The following is a 19,214-nucleotide window of genomic DNA, read 5'->3' as shown; positions in this document are numbered from 1 at the left end:
CCCTCAGCCACCAACCTTCAAGACAGTATCCAGGTTTTACTGCTAGGAGAAAAACAAATACCATTCTAAGTGTGGCCACTGTATGTCATTACTTCAGTGACCTTTGCTGTAGCTCTGGTCGTTCTGTGTTCTTAAGAGTCAAGTAGGTTCATTTCAAGTGGCCCTCAGCTCCTAAGCCTTTCCTGGGGCCGTTTCCATTTTCAGCTTCACCCATTGGAAAATCATGACTGGGAGACTGAGGAAAACCCACAAGGCAAGGAAAGGAAGCTGAGTTTTAAATTCAGGCACAGGAATGAAGGCAGGGGACTACTAGTCACCTATCCAAACTGCGCTGCTGGGCACCCGGTACAGAAACTGCTGAGGAATCAGCCAAGCCCAGCTAAGCTTTGTGGGAGGTTTCTCAAAGCACAGAACCTGATTACTCCTAAGTCCCCTGCACCACCACCTCCCCCCCCAACACGCTTTCCTCTTCGTCACCACTGGAGCTCCAGAGCTTGATCCACCTGCATCATCAAATACTTTTTTTGAGCTTCTACACTGTACACAACACGTCACCAAGTTCTGGTTAAGAAATGCGGCGGCCCGGCAGCGCGCTTGGGGAAGGGGTGATTACCAGTAAACGCACAGGCTGTATCTAGCGTGTGGGGCAGACGGTACGCGCCAGACGGTACAGCTGGGGCTGGCGGGAGAGCCTGCGGGCGCAGATAGAGACGGCGGTAGGAAGTGAGCCCCTGAGCGCAGCCCTCAAAGGAGGCGCCTTTGTAACCTAAGGCCTATGGAGGAGGCAGCTCTCCCCGGAACCTCCCTGTTCTCACCAGCCCCCCATCCCCATTCCTCTGCTGCTCAAGCGTGAGAACGCTGGTCCGGTGGCTATTCTCTGCAGGCTAATTTCAGGACAGCCGTGTCCGCTTGAATGTGAAGCAGAGAAACAGAACAATGGTGATGGGGGCCAGGGCCCGGCCTCGCCCCTCTGCGCCCGGGTCCGCAGCCCCTCCGGCTCGGGTTCCCAGGGAGCAGGCAGCCCCGCCCACGCCCCGCACTCTCTCCCGCCCCCCGCTCGCCCCGCTCCGCTCACCCCGCCCCTCGCCCCGCCCCCTCCCGCCCCGGCTCCGCTCGCCCCGCCCCCGATCGCCCCGCCCCGGCTGTCAGTGGCCAGGAAGCCCCTCCCGGCCCGGCGCGTGCGGCCAAGCGCAGGCCCCTCCTCGCTCTCCTTATTCTGGATCCGCCACCCCGCCGCCACCACAGCGACCACGCGCTCTGCGGACTCCAGCTTCGACCTCAGAGGGAACCAACGACATGGCGGCGGCGGCCACACCCGAGAACCTGTCCCTGGTGGTGCACGGAGCCGGGGACCTGCGCCTGGTAAAACGGGAAGAGGGATGAGGAACCTAGTCCGGCCCTGACACACTCCCTTCCTAGCCCACCCCCTGTCCCAGCTCCCCAGTCCCGGCCCCGGGCCAGCCCCGCACCTTGCGCGCCCTGGCCTCCTAGATTGGAGCTGGTTACCCGAGAGGGCAGGCTGTGGCTGCTAATGGCAGGGACCTGGTCGCGTGCCTCCAGAACCTAGCCCCGTGTCCAGCACGTGGCAGGCGCCCAGGACCTGCTGCACAGTGATTGAAGCCTTCTCCCTCCTTCGCCAGCTGCAGAGCTTAGACCAGCTTTTGTCTTTGCACCTTCCAGAAGAGAGGCCGGGAGGCTGCCTGCATTAGGATCTGCGCTGGGGGAGGGGGCGGGGTGGTTCAGAGGGACACTTAAAAACGGGGTGACTTGCTCGGGACCTATAAAACCTACCCTGCAGGATTATTGTGATCACTCAAGCACCCAGCACTTAGTAGGTGCTCAAAAAGTGCCAGTCCTTCCCTCCTTCCGTCCAGTTCAGGCCCCCATCTCCTGCATTCCTGGTGTCCTTGCCTGCACCAGACTTCCGCATCTTCACAGCCTACAGGTCTCCAAAGCTCCTTTCCTCCCTGTCTCCCTTAGCCCACATGGGGGTCACTCTAGCTGTTTTCCTTTCTGATCGTGCTCCTCTGACCCCCTAGGAATGTTATTTACCTCCTGCACCCCAAACTTCTCCCTGGCTTGTGGGGCCAAGGTTCAGGGAGCTGCAGAGTCAGCCCTGGGCTCCTGCCAGGGCTCCTGCCCCTTGACAAAGTCCAGCTCACATGGGCTGGGATTGCAGTGATATGTGGGGTGAGTGCCAGTCATCACAGAGGGATCCATTTTTCTGATGCTCCCAACACCACCTTCCCCCTCAAAGAGAACATGCACCAGGTTTGAGATTGGAGGGACTTGGAAAATCATCCAGGTCACAGTTCTTGACTATTCAGGGGCCTTAGACTCCTTTGGGAATCTATGGACTTTGTCCCCACAGAGTGCTCAGACTGAGTTTGGTAACCATTTCAGAGAATTCATTCCCTATAAGCCCCTCCATAGACCCTCTAGAGGTGTAGACTAAGAATCCTTGACTGAGCCAACTCTCCGTTTCTCAGTTGAGGAAAGTGCCCAAGGTGAGGGGTTTGATTAGTTATCAGGGCCAAAGCGAGAACTCAGAGGTTCAGACTTCTGCTTCAGTGTTCTTCCACTTAGCTCCGAGCCTCCACCCAAGGCTCTGAGTTAAAATGACACTGTTAATGTTTATTGCTACAAACACCAGGCGTTTCTGAGAGGAGGGGAATGGAGGATGGCTCTTTACAGCTTACAGAGTGATTTTAAACTCAGTCCTTCACTCTACAAACATTTACTAAATGAGAGGTGCCTGCCATATGCCAGATACTGGGCTAGGGACCAGGGGCCCAGAGAGACAAGGACATGGCCTTTGCCCCCAAGCTGCTCAAGGGGGAGAGAAGAATTACGACAGAGCAAGGGCTTTGATGAGGCCGCAGAGAGTAAAGGCTTCACAGGGAGGGGCACTTGGCTCAGCCTGGGGTGAGGTGGGGGATCAGAGAAGCAGCCTACAGGAGATGGATGCCACTTAAGCTGATTCTGGAAGGATACGTAGGAGCGATTCAAGGCAGAGGGAGGAGCAGGTGCAGACATGTGACACACAAGAGTGCAGGTCCTGTTTACTGGCCCTGCAGAGTATGACAGACTGAAGAGACAGATGGTAAAGCTGGAGAGGTGGATGAGACCCGTCGCTCCACCTGTTCAGGTCCTGCACCTAATAAGTAGCAAAACTAGGATTACAATCCCAGCCCGTGCTCTGCCTTAACTGCCAAACTCATGTTTTCCCGCTCCTCGCCAGACTACCTCTCTTTAGCGAGGCTGTGTATGCAAAGCCATGAAGACTGCGGGGGCACACCTTAAAATTGGCCTCATCAGCTTTGCATTGGAACCCAAGTGACTAGATTAAGGACCATGGGGGTGGGGGTGGGGGGGGTGTGTCCTAAAGGCAGAGAGTTATGTACTCTGGAAAATATGATGGGCTAGAGAATTTAGGCTGTGGGGTTGGTATACCAACTGGGTAAAAGGGCTCAGGGTGGATCCAGGAGGACTCCCAGGCTCTGTTTGAGAGAATGGGAGGTGGTGGAGTCATTCACTAGACAGGAGAGTCCATTTAAACGATGAGATCAGACTTGAATACTTGAGTTTAAGGTATCTTTGGAAAAAGACACCAACGTGCTTTGGAGAAATGACCTTGGGTTCAGAGCTCTGGAGTGCAGGCATGATACCTGGGCTGGACATGTAGATTCCAGAGCCATTTGCTTCTCTGCTGCTGAGCAGTACTGTATACCCCTCACCCCCTGCCTCATGTAAAGGGGTTGGTTGTCACAGTGATTAAGGGCATAGTTGGCGAACTTCACTCAGTGCGCTCTTCCTGAACAACAAAGATTGTCCTGTCCAAAATAGTGCCCTATGGGAAATTGCTGGACAATCTTGCCTAGGCTGAGGGAAACATGTACAGTGAGGAGAAAAGATGTGAGAGCATTGCCCTGGAGAGAGTCCCAACACTGGAGGGGAAGAGGCAGAAAGAACTGTCAGTGGAGGAGAGAGAGCTACGAAGGCCTGGGCTGCCTCAGAGGCACCTCCAACCTAATACAAACCCTCCTGGCCCCTCAACCCTCCCTCTGAGCACAGTCACCCCCCCAGCATCCCCATGGAGCATGCTCCCAGTGAGTATCTCTACACCTCCACACCTTCCTTAGGGCAAGTAGGCCAAGTGGTTTGGGTGGGGTCAGTGGTACCAGGGTGAACCAGAGATAGCAAAAGTGAACAGTCCTGGGGGAGCTTGGGGGGATGACATCCTGTCTGTGGGAGAACCAAAATGAAACCCAGAGTTTCTTGGGCCTAATAAATTAAGTCAGTAGTTGCCTTTGAAAAAAAGTAAGGCTAGACTGGATATAAATTACAAAAGAGATACGCTGGAGGGGAAAGAATTGGAATGTTTTCCCCTTTTGAGAAATCAAAGCCATTGTTGGGTTCCAGACCCACCAACTAGTACCCTTTGAGTTGACTCCTACGGTTGGATTCATGGCAACCCTGTGTAGAACTGCGCTCCATAGGGCTTCCAATGACTGATTTTTCTTCGAGGCATCTCTGGGTGGACTTGAATGTCCAACTTTTCGTTTAACAGCCGAGCATATTTACTATATCACCCAGGGACTCTAGACCCACCAAAGCTCAGATTAGAAACTGTTCCAGTCTTGACTGGGTGGGGAACTGATGCCCAGTGCACCAGCCCATTTGGGTGGACTAAAGGCAAGGTCCACGGCTAAGATGGTTCATGCCCACGAACTCATGCGAAGGGAGTTGTTTGCAGAAAGGCCCATTCCCGAAGTCAGAGGCCTGGAGGCAGAGGACAGAGCATAGACTCTGCCTTGCTGCTGCCGGCAAGGCTGGGAACCAGCCAGGAAGAGACCTAGGTAGATTGGAACTTGTCCCTCACCTGGCAGGAAAGAAACGTAACACCTGGCCTCCCTCCTGCACCCGTGGAGAAGGCAGGATTCCGTTTTCTGTCTTGATGCCGTGGCTGCAGGGAAGGAAAATTAAACTTATTCCCCACTGGGAAGTTGTTGATAGCAGAGGCCAGAGCAAGGGCGGAGCCCTGGCTGCTCAGTGCTCCCTGGCCTGGGGGCTCCTGGGAATGGCCAGTTGGGTGGTAAGTCAGAGTAAGAGAATATATAGAGAGAAAGAGTGGCGGTTTTCTTTTATAATGAAAAACAAAACAAAAAATGGTCAGACTTGAAGACTTTCACCCCCCCCCCCCCATTTATTTTAAATAGGAGCCCTGGTGGCACAGTGGTTAAGGGCTATGGTTGCTAACCAAAAGGGCAGCAGTTCAAACCCACCAGGCCCTCCTTGGAAACTGTATTGGGACAGTTCTACTCTGTTCCAAGGGTCGCTACAAGTTACGGCAACAGGTTATTTTAAACAGAGAAAGTTTAGGACTTGGGGGGAGCCAGGGGGAGAAGTGACTGAGGTGATGCATGAAGAAGGAAACAACCCTTTCAGCTGTGTCAGCTCGCTCAGGTCGTCTTTAAATTGAAATAGCAATAAGGGCACAAGCCAGGGTGGGCTTTAGTGCCAGTTCTACTGCTTACTAGCTGTATGACTCACTGAACTACTTAGTTAGTCTCTTTACGTTTCAGGTTCCCCATCTGTGAAATGGGGATAATAACAATATTCACCTTTTGGTTGTGAGGACTCGCTGAGATCATGCATGTCAGAGGCCCACCATGGCATCCAACACACTAACTGTGGAGTCAAGCCGGAGGCCAGAGCCCAGGGAGAATCAGGCACTTAAACCGAGTCAGCCTGGAAAAACACGGCTAAAGACCGGGACCTTCAAATGCACGGGCAGTTCTTAACCAAACTATTACCGTGTGGGCCCAGGCAATGATCTTGTCTTCAACTGTGTTTACCGGTTTAATTACTTTATGCCTCTTAGGTCAGTCTTGAGAAATCAAGACGTTCCTTTAAGTTGGGAAATGAATTACTGGTTCATGAAGTTGGAATATAGTATAGCCGATTTAGTTGCCCTCCACAGGATCTGTTTTTGATGATGGCAGGTAGGTGGACTTGCTTGTTCTTTTAATACTCTAGGTTTCACTCGAACCGTACGGAAGCTGAAGGGAATGAACATGTTGGGAGCCTGATATGTGCCAGGCACATGCTGGCTGCGTTAATACAGTGCCTCACAAACTGTCTATTTTTATTCCTAGTCCGCCTTGGACCAATGTTTTTGTCGCTGCGTTTGGATTTGTAGCGAGGTCAAAACACTATAAACGTTTCTAAGGACTCCTCTCAATTCCTATATGTGTTGCATCACAGATGGGAACAGTTCATTGACTGCAGTCTGAGCACACTTGGTGTGCCTTATTCCTGACAGCCAGCTGCACCCGATTTTAGGCACCAGCATCTGGACAGGGAGAAGAACAGGAATAAAACAGCCTTCACTCCCAGGGAACTGAACAACACCGTGAAAGGACACAGCAAGTTAAAGGAAAAACAGTCATTTTAGAACGATGGGTTGACGCTGATGAATTAGGAAGGGCAGAGAAAATGGATGTTTCAACATCAAGGATAAACACTAATTAGGGTACCCCGAAGCTATTTCTGCTCTTTGAGGGAATGTGCTATACCCTAGGTCCAAAGAATTGCTTTGAATCTGTTTACCTTTTTTTATAATTTATTTTATTGTTGAGAACATACACAGTAGAGCATACACCAATTCAACAGTTTCTTCATGTACAGTTCAGTGACACCGATTACATTCTTCTAGTTGTGCAGCCATTCTCACCCTCCTTCTCACCCTCCCTCATTACCATGAACTCACTGCCCCCTAAGCTTCCTATCTGATCTTTTCCAGTTGGCCATGTCAGTTTGATCCCATACAGATAGGTCTTAAAAGAGAACAGTGCTCAAGGCAGACATTGTTTACTGGTTAAGCTAAGAATCTGCTTCTTTTTTAAATTAGGGTAATTCTGTGTCTGTAACCCAACACAGCCAAATGCCCCTCCGTGCCACCCCCTGTCCACTTTACTGTTAAGATTTTTGGATGAGAAGTTTGTGTAATGAAGTGGCATGAACACGGACAGATCAAGTGGTCCTGGGCATCGTGTCTCCTTCCCGGTCGGCTTTGATGGCAGAGCCAGCTGCCGAGCCAGCTGCTTCCGCCTGAGCTGTTTAAAGGGCTTGGCAGTCGTGAGTGAACAGCTGGGTTAAACCGGGGATTACCCCAAGGAGGAAGCGCAGGCTGCTTAGCCCCCTAATACCTGGGCTAGACTTAGCAGTCAGAGGCACCTGAGACTGAAAACAGACCTAAAACTCCTTCAGCAAAAGGGAAGACCAGGTAATAGCCAACGGCACAGAGAAAACCTCCCAGCTCTTAATTATGTCTCAGCAACAAAACAAAGCCCAAACCAGATAAGCCACTTTGGTTTCATAGCAGGGAAGAAAATATAGGCACTCTGCCAGCTCTTGGGGAAAGGCAGTACTTTTGTCTGCAAAAGGCCAAGAGGCACAAAGCTAACACTTTTCTCCTGAAAGCAGCAGGGGCAAGTAAACAGTACCACAGATAGGATTTTAACTTTTTCTGTAAGAAATTCTCGAAGTACGAAGAGATGGGAGAAACTAGAATTATGGGCATGGGGGATATTTCTCTTTTAAAATCGCAGATGCAACTTAAGGAGGAGGAGGAAAATGTATGGGTGGGCACAGTATTGATACCCAATTCACAGGTCTTTTAGAGTGGCTGTTGGAGCTGGCCATTTTCCCAAAACCAGATTCATACAAAGAACGTTCAGTACCGGGAAAAATATGCTAAAATCTCACACAGTGATATTCATCCCAAGAATCAAACAACAACAACTCGTAAATAAGTATTGTTACACAGATGTGAACACCAAAACCAAAAACCCATTGCCGTCGAGTCAATTCTAACTCATAGTGACCCTGAACACAGTGAGCAATATTACCAATAGACTACAGCATCCAACAAAGCTCAGAAATGAAATGTTTGTGTTTAAAATTAAGAGCCGTCTAGTAAGTTGGAGGGTGGTAATGTTAGTAATTTTGAGTTAGGAGGAAATTGCTACTATATGTATACGTATATGTATATACACACACACACACACACACCGAGTTCTGGTGGTGTATGATGGAGCCCTGGTTAAGTGCTTGGCTGCTAAATGGAAGGTCAGCGGTTCAAACCTACCAGCCACTCTGGGAGAAAGATGTGGCAGTCTGCTTCCTTAAAGGCTACAGCCTTGGAGACCCTATAGGGCAGTTCTACTCTGACCTGTAGGGTCGCCAGGAGCTGGTATCGCTCAACAGCAACAAGTTTGGTTTGGTTCGGTTTGTTTTGGTTTAGCCATCCTATATGGATTCAATGCTTGTGGCCAGGGAAGCTCAAAGGAGAGGAAAGGGTCACCCTCTCAGCCTGGGGAGGACTGGAAAGGCTTCTTGCAGGAGATGATCACCTTCCCTTCCTGCTCGTGATTCCCAAGTCTCTATCCCTGATCCACACCTGGGCTCCCGTCCCAGGAATATAACATCCCTACCTGGATGTCCCCAGACACCTCCATCCCAGCACATCCAAACCTAAGCCTCCCTGAGTTCTCACAGGAGTGCTAGCACTTTCTGCCCAGGGCCAGGGCCAGAGCCAGGGCCAGGAATTAGGATGTCATCCCAGATGCCTCCTGCCACCAGCCCCCTTCCTGCTTCATGTGGGATCTTGATGAAGGAGAGGGACTAGTCAGCCGAGAAGGGGAATGCCAGGCACATGGCCTCCATGAGGTAAGCAGGCGCATGGTGAGTTTGCAAATTGCAGGAGGCTTGTGAAGAGATATGGCTGGAGGTAAGATGGAGGTATTGTGGCCGTGTAAGGCGTTTAGGGTTTTTCCAGAGCCACTGGGGACTTGAAGCAGATTCACATTTTAGAAAGATTGTTGTTAGCAGAGCAGAGGCTAGATGGAGGCAGGAGAGCCTGGGCTGGGAGACCGGTTCCATGGACTTGGGGAGAGGGTCTGACCCTCCTACTTTGACCCTGAGTTTACCAGTACCAATGCAGCTGGGATAAGGCCTCATGACAGAACTGCCAGCTGGGAAATCTTTGGACTTTCCTTCCATCCTGCTTTCAACTGTAGCAGTGCTTCTGGGCTTGGTCCTGCCAGTTCTGGGAGAGTATAAAAGCAGCCCCTGCCTCACAGCTGGCCAGCAGGCTTACTGAGACCTGGCAGGTGGGGAAGGTGGGCTGTGAGGAGCTCGGGCGAGGCCCAGCCACTTCGTACCCTGCCTGCTGTCCCTGCTGTGAGGCAGGGGCTGCTTTTATACTCTCCCAGAACTGGCAGGACCAAGCCCGGAAGCACTGCTACAGTTCTACTTGACTTTCTTCCACGTTCCAGCCTTTTAAGAAGCAGAAATGAAGATACTACTTTCCCCCAAAATAACTTAAACATTTTGCCCTTTTCAAAAGGACAAGATTTGCAAGGTTTTCTAGAGCTAATTACAGAAAGAAAAAAAAATCACTTTGATTTTATTCCTTTTATAAGAGCTAAGTTATTTACTATGAGTCGAGCACTCTTTTATGACTGTCTTTATTATACAGAGGAGGATTTTAGGGCACAAAGGGGTTATGTAACTATTAGCATGAGGTCACACAGCTGGTGCGGGGAGCCTGGGTTTGCACGTGGGTGATTCCAAGGTCTGAGTTTTGTACCACTGTACCCTCAGGCTGGCTCAAGAAGGGGAAAGGCACCCTCCCCTGAGTTCTCGTGTTGAGGCTGTTGCTGCAACCGAGGAAAGAAGTAATGAGGGAATGAACTCAGTTGAGATGGAAGTAGAGGAAAGGGGGCCAGTTGGGATCTATTTAGGAAATACATATTTAGGCTAGTTTGAGACAATACATTCAGGAAAGGCAAGATAATGTTTAGGATGAGAGAAGCACCTGAGATGATTCCAAGTCCCACAGAGAGTTCTTCCTAGGTAGTCCCATGGCTTAAAGGGGAGAATACGTGGGTGCTGAATTTCTGACTTCGAGTGAGAAGTGCTGGAAAACCGACATGGCTGCAATAAGGAACAGTTACTCGACTCCCCTTTATTCCCTTGTTATTATCGTTCCCAGAAAGACAAGAACTCCTCTTCAGAAAATCTTGGATATGTCTGAAATTACAAAACCTTTGAGAATGAAGAAAGGGAATGTGGGGACAAAAGTGGAAGTTCAGGATCTCCAAGAAACTGAGAAAATTTAGTAGATGAGAAATGGAATAAATGAAAGATTATCACCACAGGAAATCTGAGACACAAAAGGAGATTAAGTAAACAGGATTGTAGCCAATGTCATACCGAGGAACCACAAGTGAAAATGAGGTTTCTTAGCCAATCATGATAACTTTCTAACACATTGTGGGCTCCACAGCTGTGCTTAGGACAATATTTACTAATTTAGGGACCGATCTTAGCGTGTCCTCAGGAGGCATGTCTACTGCAGAGAGTTGGCTGTAGGGCTTGGGCCTGAGTTGTAAAGTGATTCAAGTCAGCAAGGAAGAGAATGGAAAAGGAACCTTGGTGTCCCTGGAGAGTTATTTGATTTACTCTCTGTAAGTCATTTTCTGCTCTTAGGAAAAGCTGAATTGTTGGCACAGTACCCTCTAGTGTTTGGGAGAGTCGCTGCAGCTTTGTGTGGTAAGGGCAAATCTGTTAACTTGAGCAAATATTTACAGTAGTAATCTGTAGTGACACATGGCCTACTTGTTGTGACCAACTGTTGCTTTGAATTTTGCCTCATCTCCACCCCCAAATGGAGTGCTCCAGCCTGGCCTGGGTGCTGTGTGTGGTGTTGTCTCCCTGTGCCTGGGCAGTTGCCTACTAATATCTTTAGCAGGGAAGGCAGGATGCTATTCCATGTTTGAACTAAAGGCCTAGTCCTTGGCCTCAAATTAACCTGGACTTTGAAATCTCACCCAACAGAAACATAACTTTACATAGCAGTCCCTGATGTTGTGTAGTGTCAGATATGAGGCCAGCAACTGACTCTTCTTTGAGAAAGGTTTTGGTCACAGCCGGCTACCCTGAGGTGGTCGTTTCTAGGTGGACTGGTTCCCTCCCTGGTTCATCCACTCCTTGGCAGTGTGACCTTGACTAGGTTATTTAACTTCCCATCCTCAGGCTTCTCGTTGGCAGGCTGGGTGGTGGTGAGGAACACGCGCCATGGTGTGTATGAAGCCCCAGCCAGCATCTGGCCCACCCCGTAGACGCTGTGAACATTTTATATCTCTTCTGCCTCTTCCTGGCTACCTTCAAAATGTTAGTAAACTGAACACTTGGACTTGGCCACTCAGTGCCCTTTTCCTTGGCACCAGGAATTGCCAATTTTTGGCAATGGGAAAAAAGCCTAGTAAATGAATAATAGCTGTGAAAACCAGAATAACACAGATTCCTTTTTTTTTATTGTGGTAAAATATAGCTAACATGAAATTTGCCATTTTAATCATTTTCAAGTGTATAATTCAGTGTCATTAATACATTCACCCTATTGTACCATCATCACCCCTATCTTTTTCCAAAACTTTTTCATCACCCCAAACAGAAACTCTGCACCCATTAAGCAGTAGCTCCCCTCTCCCCTCTTCCCAGCCCCTGGTAATCTCCATTAGATTGCTTTTTTGACCTGTGAGACTGGCCAAAATGCAGGTCCTGTGTGTTCCCAAGGGGCTCTAAATCTCCACATGGGGTTTGGAAACGCCGACCAGTGCCAGTTTGTGTGCTGATGTAAAGGGAGAAGGCCCGCCAGCACAGATGCTTCTCCAGCCTGTCCAGAGAGAAAAGCCCCACATGTGCCTTCTGGGAACACCCTCAACCTTTTCCTGTAGGAGCTTGCCAGACCAAACAGATCTGTGTCTAAGACCGTGTTTTGGCAGGAGGGAAGGATCTGATGTGGGAGGCAGACCTAGAGACCCAGGAGCAGCCCACACATTCTTCCTGCTTGGTCATTGAGTAACGCGGGCAGGACAGGTTCAAAGAGAGGGAGCGAGGCCTGAGGCTCCATGTAGCGTGTCTTCTTGTTAGTCCCAGACAGGTTGCACTAGCAGCTGGGACAAGGTCGGCAATTATTGTCAGCTCTTCCTGGGCCTGAAGGATTGGGGCTTCTGGCTTGTGAGGCAGTTAGCATTTTTCCAGAGAGCAAACCCAGCTTTAGAACTTCATCCCACCCAGTGACGTGTCACTCAGTGACATGACCCAGTCCTCCGCACATTGTGAGTGTGTTGTGCATTATGTTGTCTGGGTCAGTTGCTGTTATTCAGATGTGTTCAAGAGCTGGCTAGCCTTTCCCAGCACACCATTCACTGTCCCACCACTCAGTGTACCCTTCAGGCATACACACAGCAGTAGTATGGTCTGAGCCTGTGTTAACTCTAAGAAGAAATATTTGAATGAAACACCAATCTTAAAAAATTGAAAATGCTCATTACGTAAAGTATTACGTATGCTAAATACTTTTTTTCTGTTTTGTTTCCTTTAGGAAAACTACCCTATCCCTGAACCAGGCCCAAATGGTAGGTCCTTGGGAAACCTCACTTATATTTTATTGACTTCCTGTTGTTTACCTTGGAGACACGTGTACGCTGTTTTCCTCATCCCTGTTCCTCTTGTTCATTACCTTTACCTCCATAAAAACGGTGCTTTCATTGGCCTGACAGCCTGGTCTGTCATCCACAGCATGATTGGGTGGGTTTAGCTTGGCTCCTGCATGAAATAAAAGAAGCAGTAGGAGAACCAAAAAAGTTACCGTATCAGACTGCTGACTTGTCCCAAGGAGTTTTTGACATAAGAAGTTCTTCTATCTATGGTCGAAAGGCAAAATTATTCCTCTTTTGCTCTAACAACCTTAATCTCTCCACCATAAACTGCTATTTGGGTTGCCAAACCATGTCCTTTCTGCCAACTTTGAAAAGGAGCAAGTGTACAGATTCTAATCTTTTCATTAGGAAAGGGAACATGCTGCCACTCCTGTCTCCACCCCCAGGAAGACCAGTAAAGGAAGGGAGGGCTTTCTGTCCAGTGGGATGGGAGGGGCTGCCATACCGCCCTAGTTCACCAAGCTCAGAAAATGAGTGAGCACTGGGGCAGGGCTTCTCACACCTTTGCTCCATTCCTGGGCTTTTAACTGGGTGGGGCTCCAGGCCAAGGCAACAGGCGCATTTCCCGGAGTGGTGTCTGGGCCTGGGAAGTCACACCACCCTGTTGGCTGGGCTGCTAGGCAGACCCCTACAAATAGTTTTCCAATCCCTCCCATCCCTGGAGTCCCATGTCTTCATAATCTGCAGGACCCCGGAAGGAGGCTGAGGGCAGGGGGTGGATTGTCTGTAGATAGCTCATCCTCCTACTCGCACACCCAGCCATGCAGCCCTCACCCCAAGACTGCAGGTGGGAGACATCAAAATGAAGGCAGCCTCCCTGGTGGCTGTAGAGCTTTGTTACTCAAAGGTCATTTGGGTTGTTGGGTTATTGATTTATAGTGATAAGACCACAGACAATAGTTGTTTTTATCAGTGCTTAGCAAGTAATGTATATTTAAGGTTTAAGTGTTTTCACCAAGAAAACATGTTCAGAGAAGTGAGAGAGGCACCTCCCTGGGTTCTGAAAAGTTAGGGGGCCAAACGAGGGCTAACTTGGACTTAAAGGAACCCCGGGACGGCTTCTCTCTGAAGCAGCATTCTGTTCTCACTTTCTTGGGCTGTCCATGAATTGGAAGGGGGTAAGATGGTAAATTTCAGTAGCAGTTCTAGCAAGTCAGATCTACTCTATTACCACAAATTGGTCATTTCAGAAGAGAAACCCTGAGGTGATTTTCCTAATTCAAAAGGCTTTTCCCATATCCAAGACAAAAGAAAAAATACTAACTCTTTGTACATAAAATAAATCTTCAATTATTTAAAAAAAAAAAAAAAAACTTTTCCCTACCTTTCCTCTTAGAATTCACCCTATCATTTCTTACTCTGTTTACCAAAACTGAGGATGAAGAAAGCTCCACAGGGCCATAGCTGGTGGGTGGCGGGTGGTTTGTGGTGAAGGCAGTGGACCAGGCGTCTGACCATGACAGGGGTTTTAAGAAAAGCAGCACTTTTTCTCAGGGAGATAGTAGTAACATGGCCACCTCAGTCACCCTGAGCCTGTAACCGTTAGCACTTACTTCAGTGAAGGGACTAAGGACCATCATTGTTGTAAACTTGGAAAACTGACAACAATATCACCAAATCTCAGCTTTTATCACACCGTGAAGGGCAAATGTCTGTTGAAATCACTGGCCGGTTTAAATTAAAGCTTCACCTTTGGAGAAAACAGACGTGAAGAACTCAGCCTGACAACTCACAAAGTGTTACCAAGTGGAGATTCTGCCAGACTCTGAAGTGAATAGATAAGAATCAGGTGCTTAACATATGACTTGTCTGGAAACCAGTTTGTTCTCTTCAGTGGTGGGTATATTTCTTCCTACTAATAATATCTTGTTTATGCAGTTAATGTAGTTAATTTGCTCTGCAAAAGCTTTTTTGCCTAGTGAGACTTAATTGCTGTTTGGCTTGTTTTCCTCTCATCTAAATTTCATACTGGGCTTTGGAAGCCCAGCCCTTGCCTCTGTCTGGAAAGAAATTGATGGGATACCTCAGAGTACCGAGGGGGCCATTCCCTCCCTCACTTGTTTTCTCCTCCTCCTTTCTCTTATCAGAGGCGCTGCTGAAGATGCATTCAGTTGGTATCTGTGGCTCAGATGTCCACTACTGGCAGCACGGTCGAATTGGGGATTTCGTTGTGAAAAAGCCCATGGTGCTGGGGCACGAAGCTTCGGGAACAGTCATCAAAGTCGGACCGCTGGTAAAGCACCTGAAACCAGGTCAGCATACTTCCTCTGCCAAACAACTTATTTATTCATTTACCATAAGTATTTGTGCGCGTTCTCTAAGCCAGGCCATCTGCTAAGTACTGGGGATACAGCTGTGAACAAGACAGCGTTAGTTCCTGCAACCATGGATCGGACCTTCCACAGGGTAACACAGATCTAGACAATGACTCAGGCACAATTACTTGAAGGGCAGTGAAGGTGTGTTCACAGGGTGCTATTGGTGTGTTTGACCCAGATACCTGGCTCATCTGAGGAAGGAGTAGTTAATCAACACCTGAGGTCAAACAGGAAATAAGCTAGGTAAAGGGCTGGGGAAAGTATTCCAGGCACAGGAACATTTCCACAAGCTGCCTCTACATGCTAAGTACCGGGGCCTGGGATGCAGTCTTTCATTTTTTATTGGATGGCTGGGAAACCCCCAATATTTTCCCTAGGTTTGCTTAATTCATTCTCCTGGGGGGAAAAATTCTCAGCTGTAGCATACTCTCTCTTGTTCCCTGACGCGGTGAATTAAATCCAAGCTGTCTCGGCATACCTAGCTGTTAGCATCAAATTTCCTTTGCTGCTGAGGCTACAGCACAGCCTGGAGATGATGTTAGATTGTTTAGAGGACAGTGGGGGCTTGGCATGAGGTGTCATCCTGTGTTTGTTGTAGGGTTTCCTGAGCCCAGCTCTGAAGGACTGACCAGTTCCGAAGATGCTAGATGTGTATATCCTTTAAGAATGTTTATCCTTTGGGACCTCCATTCATCATTAGTGGAAATCCAGAAGGTTCTTGTAATTTCGCAGGATTATCCAAAGTGGAACGTTCATAGTTTCCAAAAGCCGCTGGTGATTAGTCCTACCAGTGGGACGAGGCCTGAACCAGGAGTGAGACTAAGTTATAACAATGTCTACAATGGGTCTAGCTTTGTACCAGGTGCATTGAGTGATATAAAAAAAATAAGATGTGATCCCTGGATGCTTAGAACTGGTTGGAGAGGCCAGACATCAGGCTCTTCCTGAGCAGCTAGCTACTGTGGCTGAGAGATCTGAGGGTCCTTCTCTAGGCTTCTTCACCAGGTCTTGTTGCCTTGATAAAGTTTAGCCTTTATGGGTCTCCTCCTTTGTTCCTGGCTGTCAGAAGAGGAGGTTTCTGCTCCTTGCTACAGAGTTGACTGCTTTGGCTTAGGCAGTAGGGCCTGCCAGCGTTTCTAGGCTGGTATCTGATCAGTTGATATGAGTCACTCCCAAGTTCAGATGGTTTTAATTCCAGTTATAACTTTGTTTAGCACGCAGCAACATCTGTGATATTAAAGCCTCCTCTTCCAAGTCTGCTGTCTATGTTCGTCAAACATGGAAGCCATCTGCTTTCCCACAGATGTGACTACAGTTCTCTTCTGCAGGGCTGGGTACCGGCCTGAAGATGAACCATCCCAAAGCCAAAGACTAAGAGCCTCTGGATAACCCCTTGCCCTTCTAGGTAATAGCAACACTTGTGTTCTGTCTTAGTTATCTAGTGCTGCTGTAACAGAAATACAGCTCCTGCTTCCTGGCTCCTTGGAGATCTCCATGTGTCTTGGCATCTATCTTACCCTATCTCTGCTTCTTTCACTTGCTTGTTTAATCTCTTTTATATCTCAAAAGAAATTGACTCAAGACACACCCTACACTAATTCTGCCTCATTAACTAACAAAGACAACCCATTCCCAGATGGAATTATATCCACAGGCATAGAGGTTAGAATTTACAACACATATTTTGGGGGAATGTAATTAAACCCATAACAGTCCACCCTTAAAAAAAAAAATTTAGGCCCCTAAAAATTTATGACTTTGCCACATATAAAACACGTACACCCCATCACATTATCCCAAAAGCCTTCAATCAACTCCAAGTCCAAAATCTCATCTTCTGAATCATCTAAATCAAATATTGATGAGGCTTTAGGTGTATTCCATCCTGGGACAAAATTAGTCTTCCTCTGTGAACCTATGAAATCTAGAATACAAATTTCTGTTTCCACAGTATAATGGTGGAAGAGGCACAGGTAGACATTTCCATTACAAATGGAAGAAATTGGAGGGAAAGAAGGCATAACAGGCACCAAGCAAGTCCAAATCCTAGTAGAACTAATTACATTAGCTCTCAAGACTTGAAAATAATCCTCTGTTCTCTAAGACCTTCTAGGCAATGGCCCTGCCCTCCAGACTCTGGGTGTTGGCCACGCCCTCTGGGCTCTGGGTTGAGACCCCTCAGCCCTAGGCTTTAGCTGCATCTTCCAGGCCCTCTGGGATGGCAACTCTGCTCCCTCAGCTTTAGGTGGCCCCAACCTACTAGTCCATCTGAGTGGGAACACTACCTCCTTGGCCCTGACAGGCCCCATTCTTCTGCCCCTTAGGCATGGCAGCCCCACCACCACAGATTTGGGTGGTGGCCCCATTCCCCTGGCACATGTTAATGGCATCCCCACATTCCACAACCAAATTGGCAAAGATCCGACTATTTGAAACCTAGAATGCTGTGGCCCACCCTTTGAGATCTAGGAGACCATGGCCCCACCCTTTGAAACCAAGAAGACCCTGGTTCCCATGCTCCTTCCAACAGTTCTGCTTATCTCTGAGCTGCTCCAGGGATGGTCCTTTTCTTTTCTTGGTGGACAACAGGTGTACCTCCTTTGGCCTGTTTCCATCCCAGTAGAATTCCAGAAGGCAGACAGCATTCTTTCCTTTCATTCTTTCTCTGTCCCCTTCATTCAAAGCTGATGGATTTTCTGCTGTGGTAGTTGGTTAGATCCATCAGTCACAGACTTAATCTCTTTAACAAAAGATTGTGTTGCCACGCCCTTGGTGAACATTCTAGACAAGTGTCCTTAGTTTGTACAACAGAATTTTCCAAGTCTTTAAGTTCTGTTTTGTTTTCACGGTTCATTTTTAAATCCATTTCTTTCTTCTCACATTTTACTATAAAAGACAAGGAGAAACCACATGGCCCCTTTAAGATCTTGATTAGAAATCTCATCAGCCTGATATCCAAGTTCATAACTTACAAATTCTACCTTCCATCAAAGGTTTGAAAATAATTCCGACAGGTTCTTTGCCACTGCATAGAAAGCATCACCCTTCCTCCATTATACAATCACATGTTTGTTTTTTTCTTTTAAAGCCTCACCAGAAGCACATTTAACACCCACATTTCTAGTAACATTCTGTTGCTGGCGCTGTATGTATTCTCTAAGACTTTCTCTACAGTTCTCCTCCCTTCCTTCTGAGCCTTCACCAGAATTGCCTTTGACCACGGATGGATTCCCCAATAAGCAAGACATGCACAGGCTTAATTGTGCTTACTTACTAATCTGTAGTGCACAGCTTAGATTTGATGAAACCTAGGTGAAGCTGTGTACTACAAATTAGTAAGTAAACTCAAACCCATGCATACCTTACTTACTGGTTAATCTACCCCTGCCTTTGATGTTCACAATTCTACCAACAGTCTCTTCACAGCAACCTAGGCTTTTACTATTGTTGTTGTTCTTAGGTGCTGTCAAGTCGGTTCCAACTCATAGTGACCCTATGTACCACAGAACAAAACACCGTCCAGTCCTGTGCCATGCTCACAATTGTTATGCTTGAGCTTGTTATTGCAGCCACTGTGTCAGTCCATCTCATTGAAGGTCTTCCTCTTTTCCACTGACCCTGTATTTTACTAAGCACAATGTCCTTCTCCAGAGACCGATGCCTCCTGACGACACGTCCAAAGTATGTAAGACGCAGTCTCATCATCATTGCTTCTAAGGAACATTCTGGTTGTACTTCTTCCAAGACAGATTTGTTCATCCTTTTGGCAGTCCACGGTATATTCAATATTCTTCACCAATACCACAATGCAAAGGTGTCAATTCTTCTTCCATCTTCCTTATTCGTTGTCCAGCTTTCACATGCACATGATGCAATTGAAAATACTGTGGCTTGGGTCAGGTGCACCTTAGTATTCAGTGCGACATCTTTGCTTTTCAACACTTTAAAGAGGTCCTTTGCAGCCTCTTTGCCCAATGCAATGTATCTTTTGATTTCTTGACTGCTGCTTCCGTGGGTGTTGATTGTGGATCCAAGTAAAATGGAATCCTTGACAACCTCGATCTTGTCTCTGTTTAACATGATGTTGCTTATTGGTCCAGTTGTGAAGTTTTTTGTTTCCATACTGAAGGCTGTGATCTTTGATCTTTATCAGTAAGTGCTTCAAGTCCTCTTTACTTTCAGCTAGGAAGGTTGTGTCATCTGCATAACACAGGTTGTTAATCATTCTTCCTCCTCTCCTAATGCTGTTCTTCTTCATATAGTCCAGCTTCTCAGATTATTTGCTCAGCATACAGATTGAAGAGGTGTGGTGAAAAGATAC

The 19,214-nt window shown here is 47.9% G+C and overlaps 1 protein-coding gene across 1 annotated transcript in view; it reads left to right on the top strand.

The window, feature by feature from the left end:
* The first annotated feature begins 1,158 nt into the window (after positions 1–1,158).
* The window catches only part of SORD (sorbitol dehydrogenase), a 45,152-nt gene continuing 27,096 nt past the window's right edge, over positions 1,159–19,214 (top strand). Inside the window, exons 1-3 of the mRNA XM_010599684.3 lie at positions 1,159–1,362; positions 12,458–12,491; positions 14,663–14,827. Of these exons, the coding sequence (XP_010597986.1) occupies positions 1,297–1,362; positions 12,458–12,491; positions 14,663–14,827 (265 nt within the window). The 5' untranslated portion in view covers positions 1,159–1,296. The remainder of the gene's footprint in view (positions 1,363–12,457; positions 12,492–14,662; positions 14,828–19,214) is intronic.

This window comes from Loxodonta africana, chromosome 10 (genome assembly GCF_030014295.1).
Source record: "Loxodonta africana isolate mLoxAfr1 chromosome 10, mLoxAfr1.hap2, whole genome shotgun sequence".
Classification (NCBI taxonomy): Eukaryota; Metazoa; Chordata; class Mammalia; order Proboscidea; family Elephantidae; genus Loxodonta; species Loxodonta africana.
Note: the sequence above shows the minus strand (reverse complement) of the source record. Positions and strands in the feature narration are given on the sequence as shown.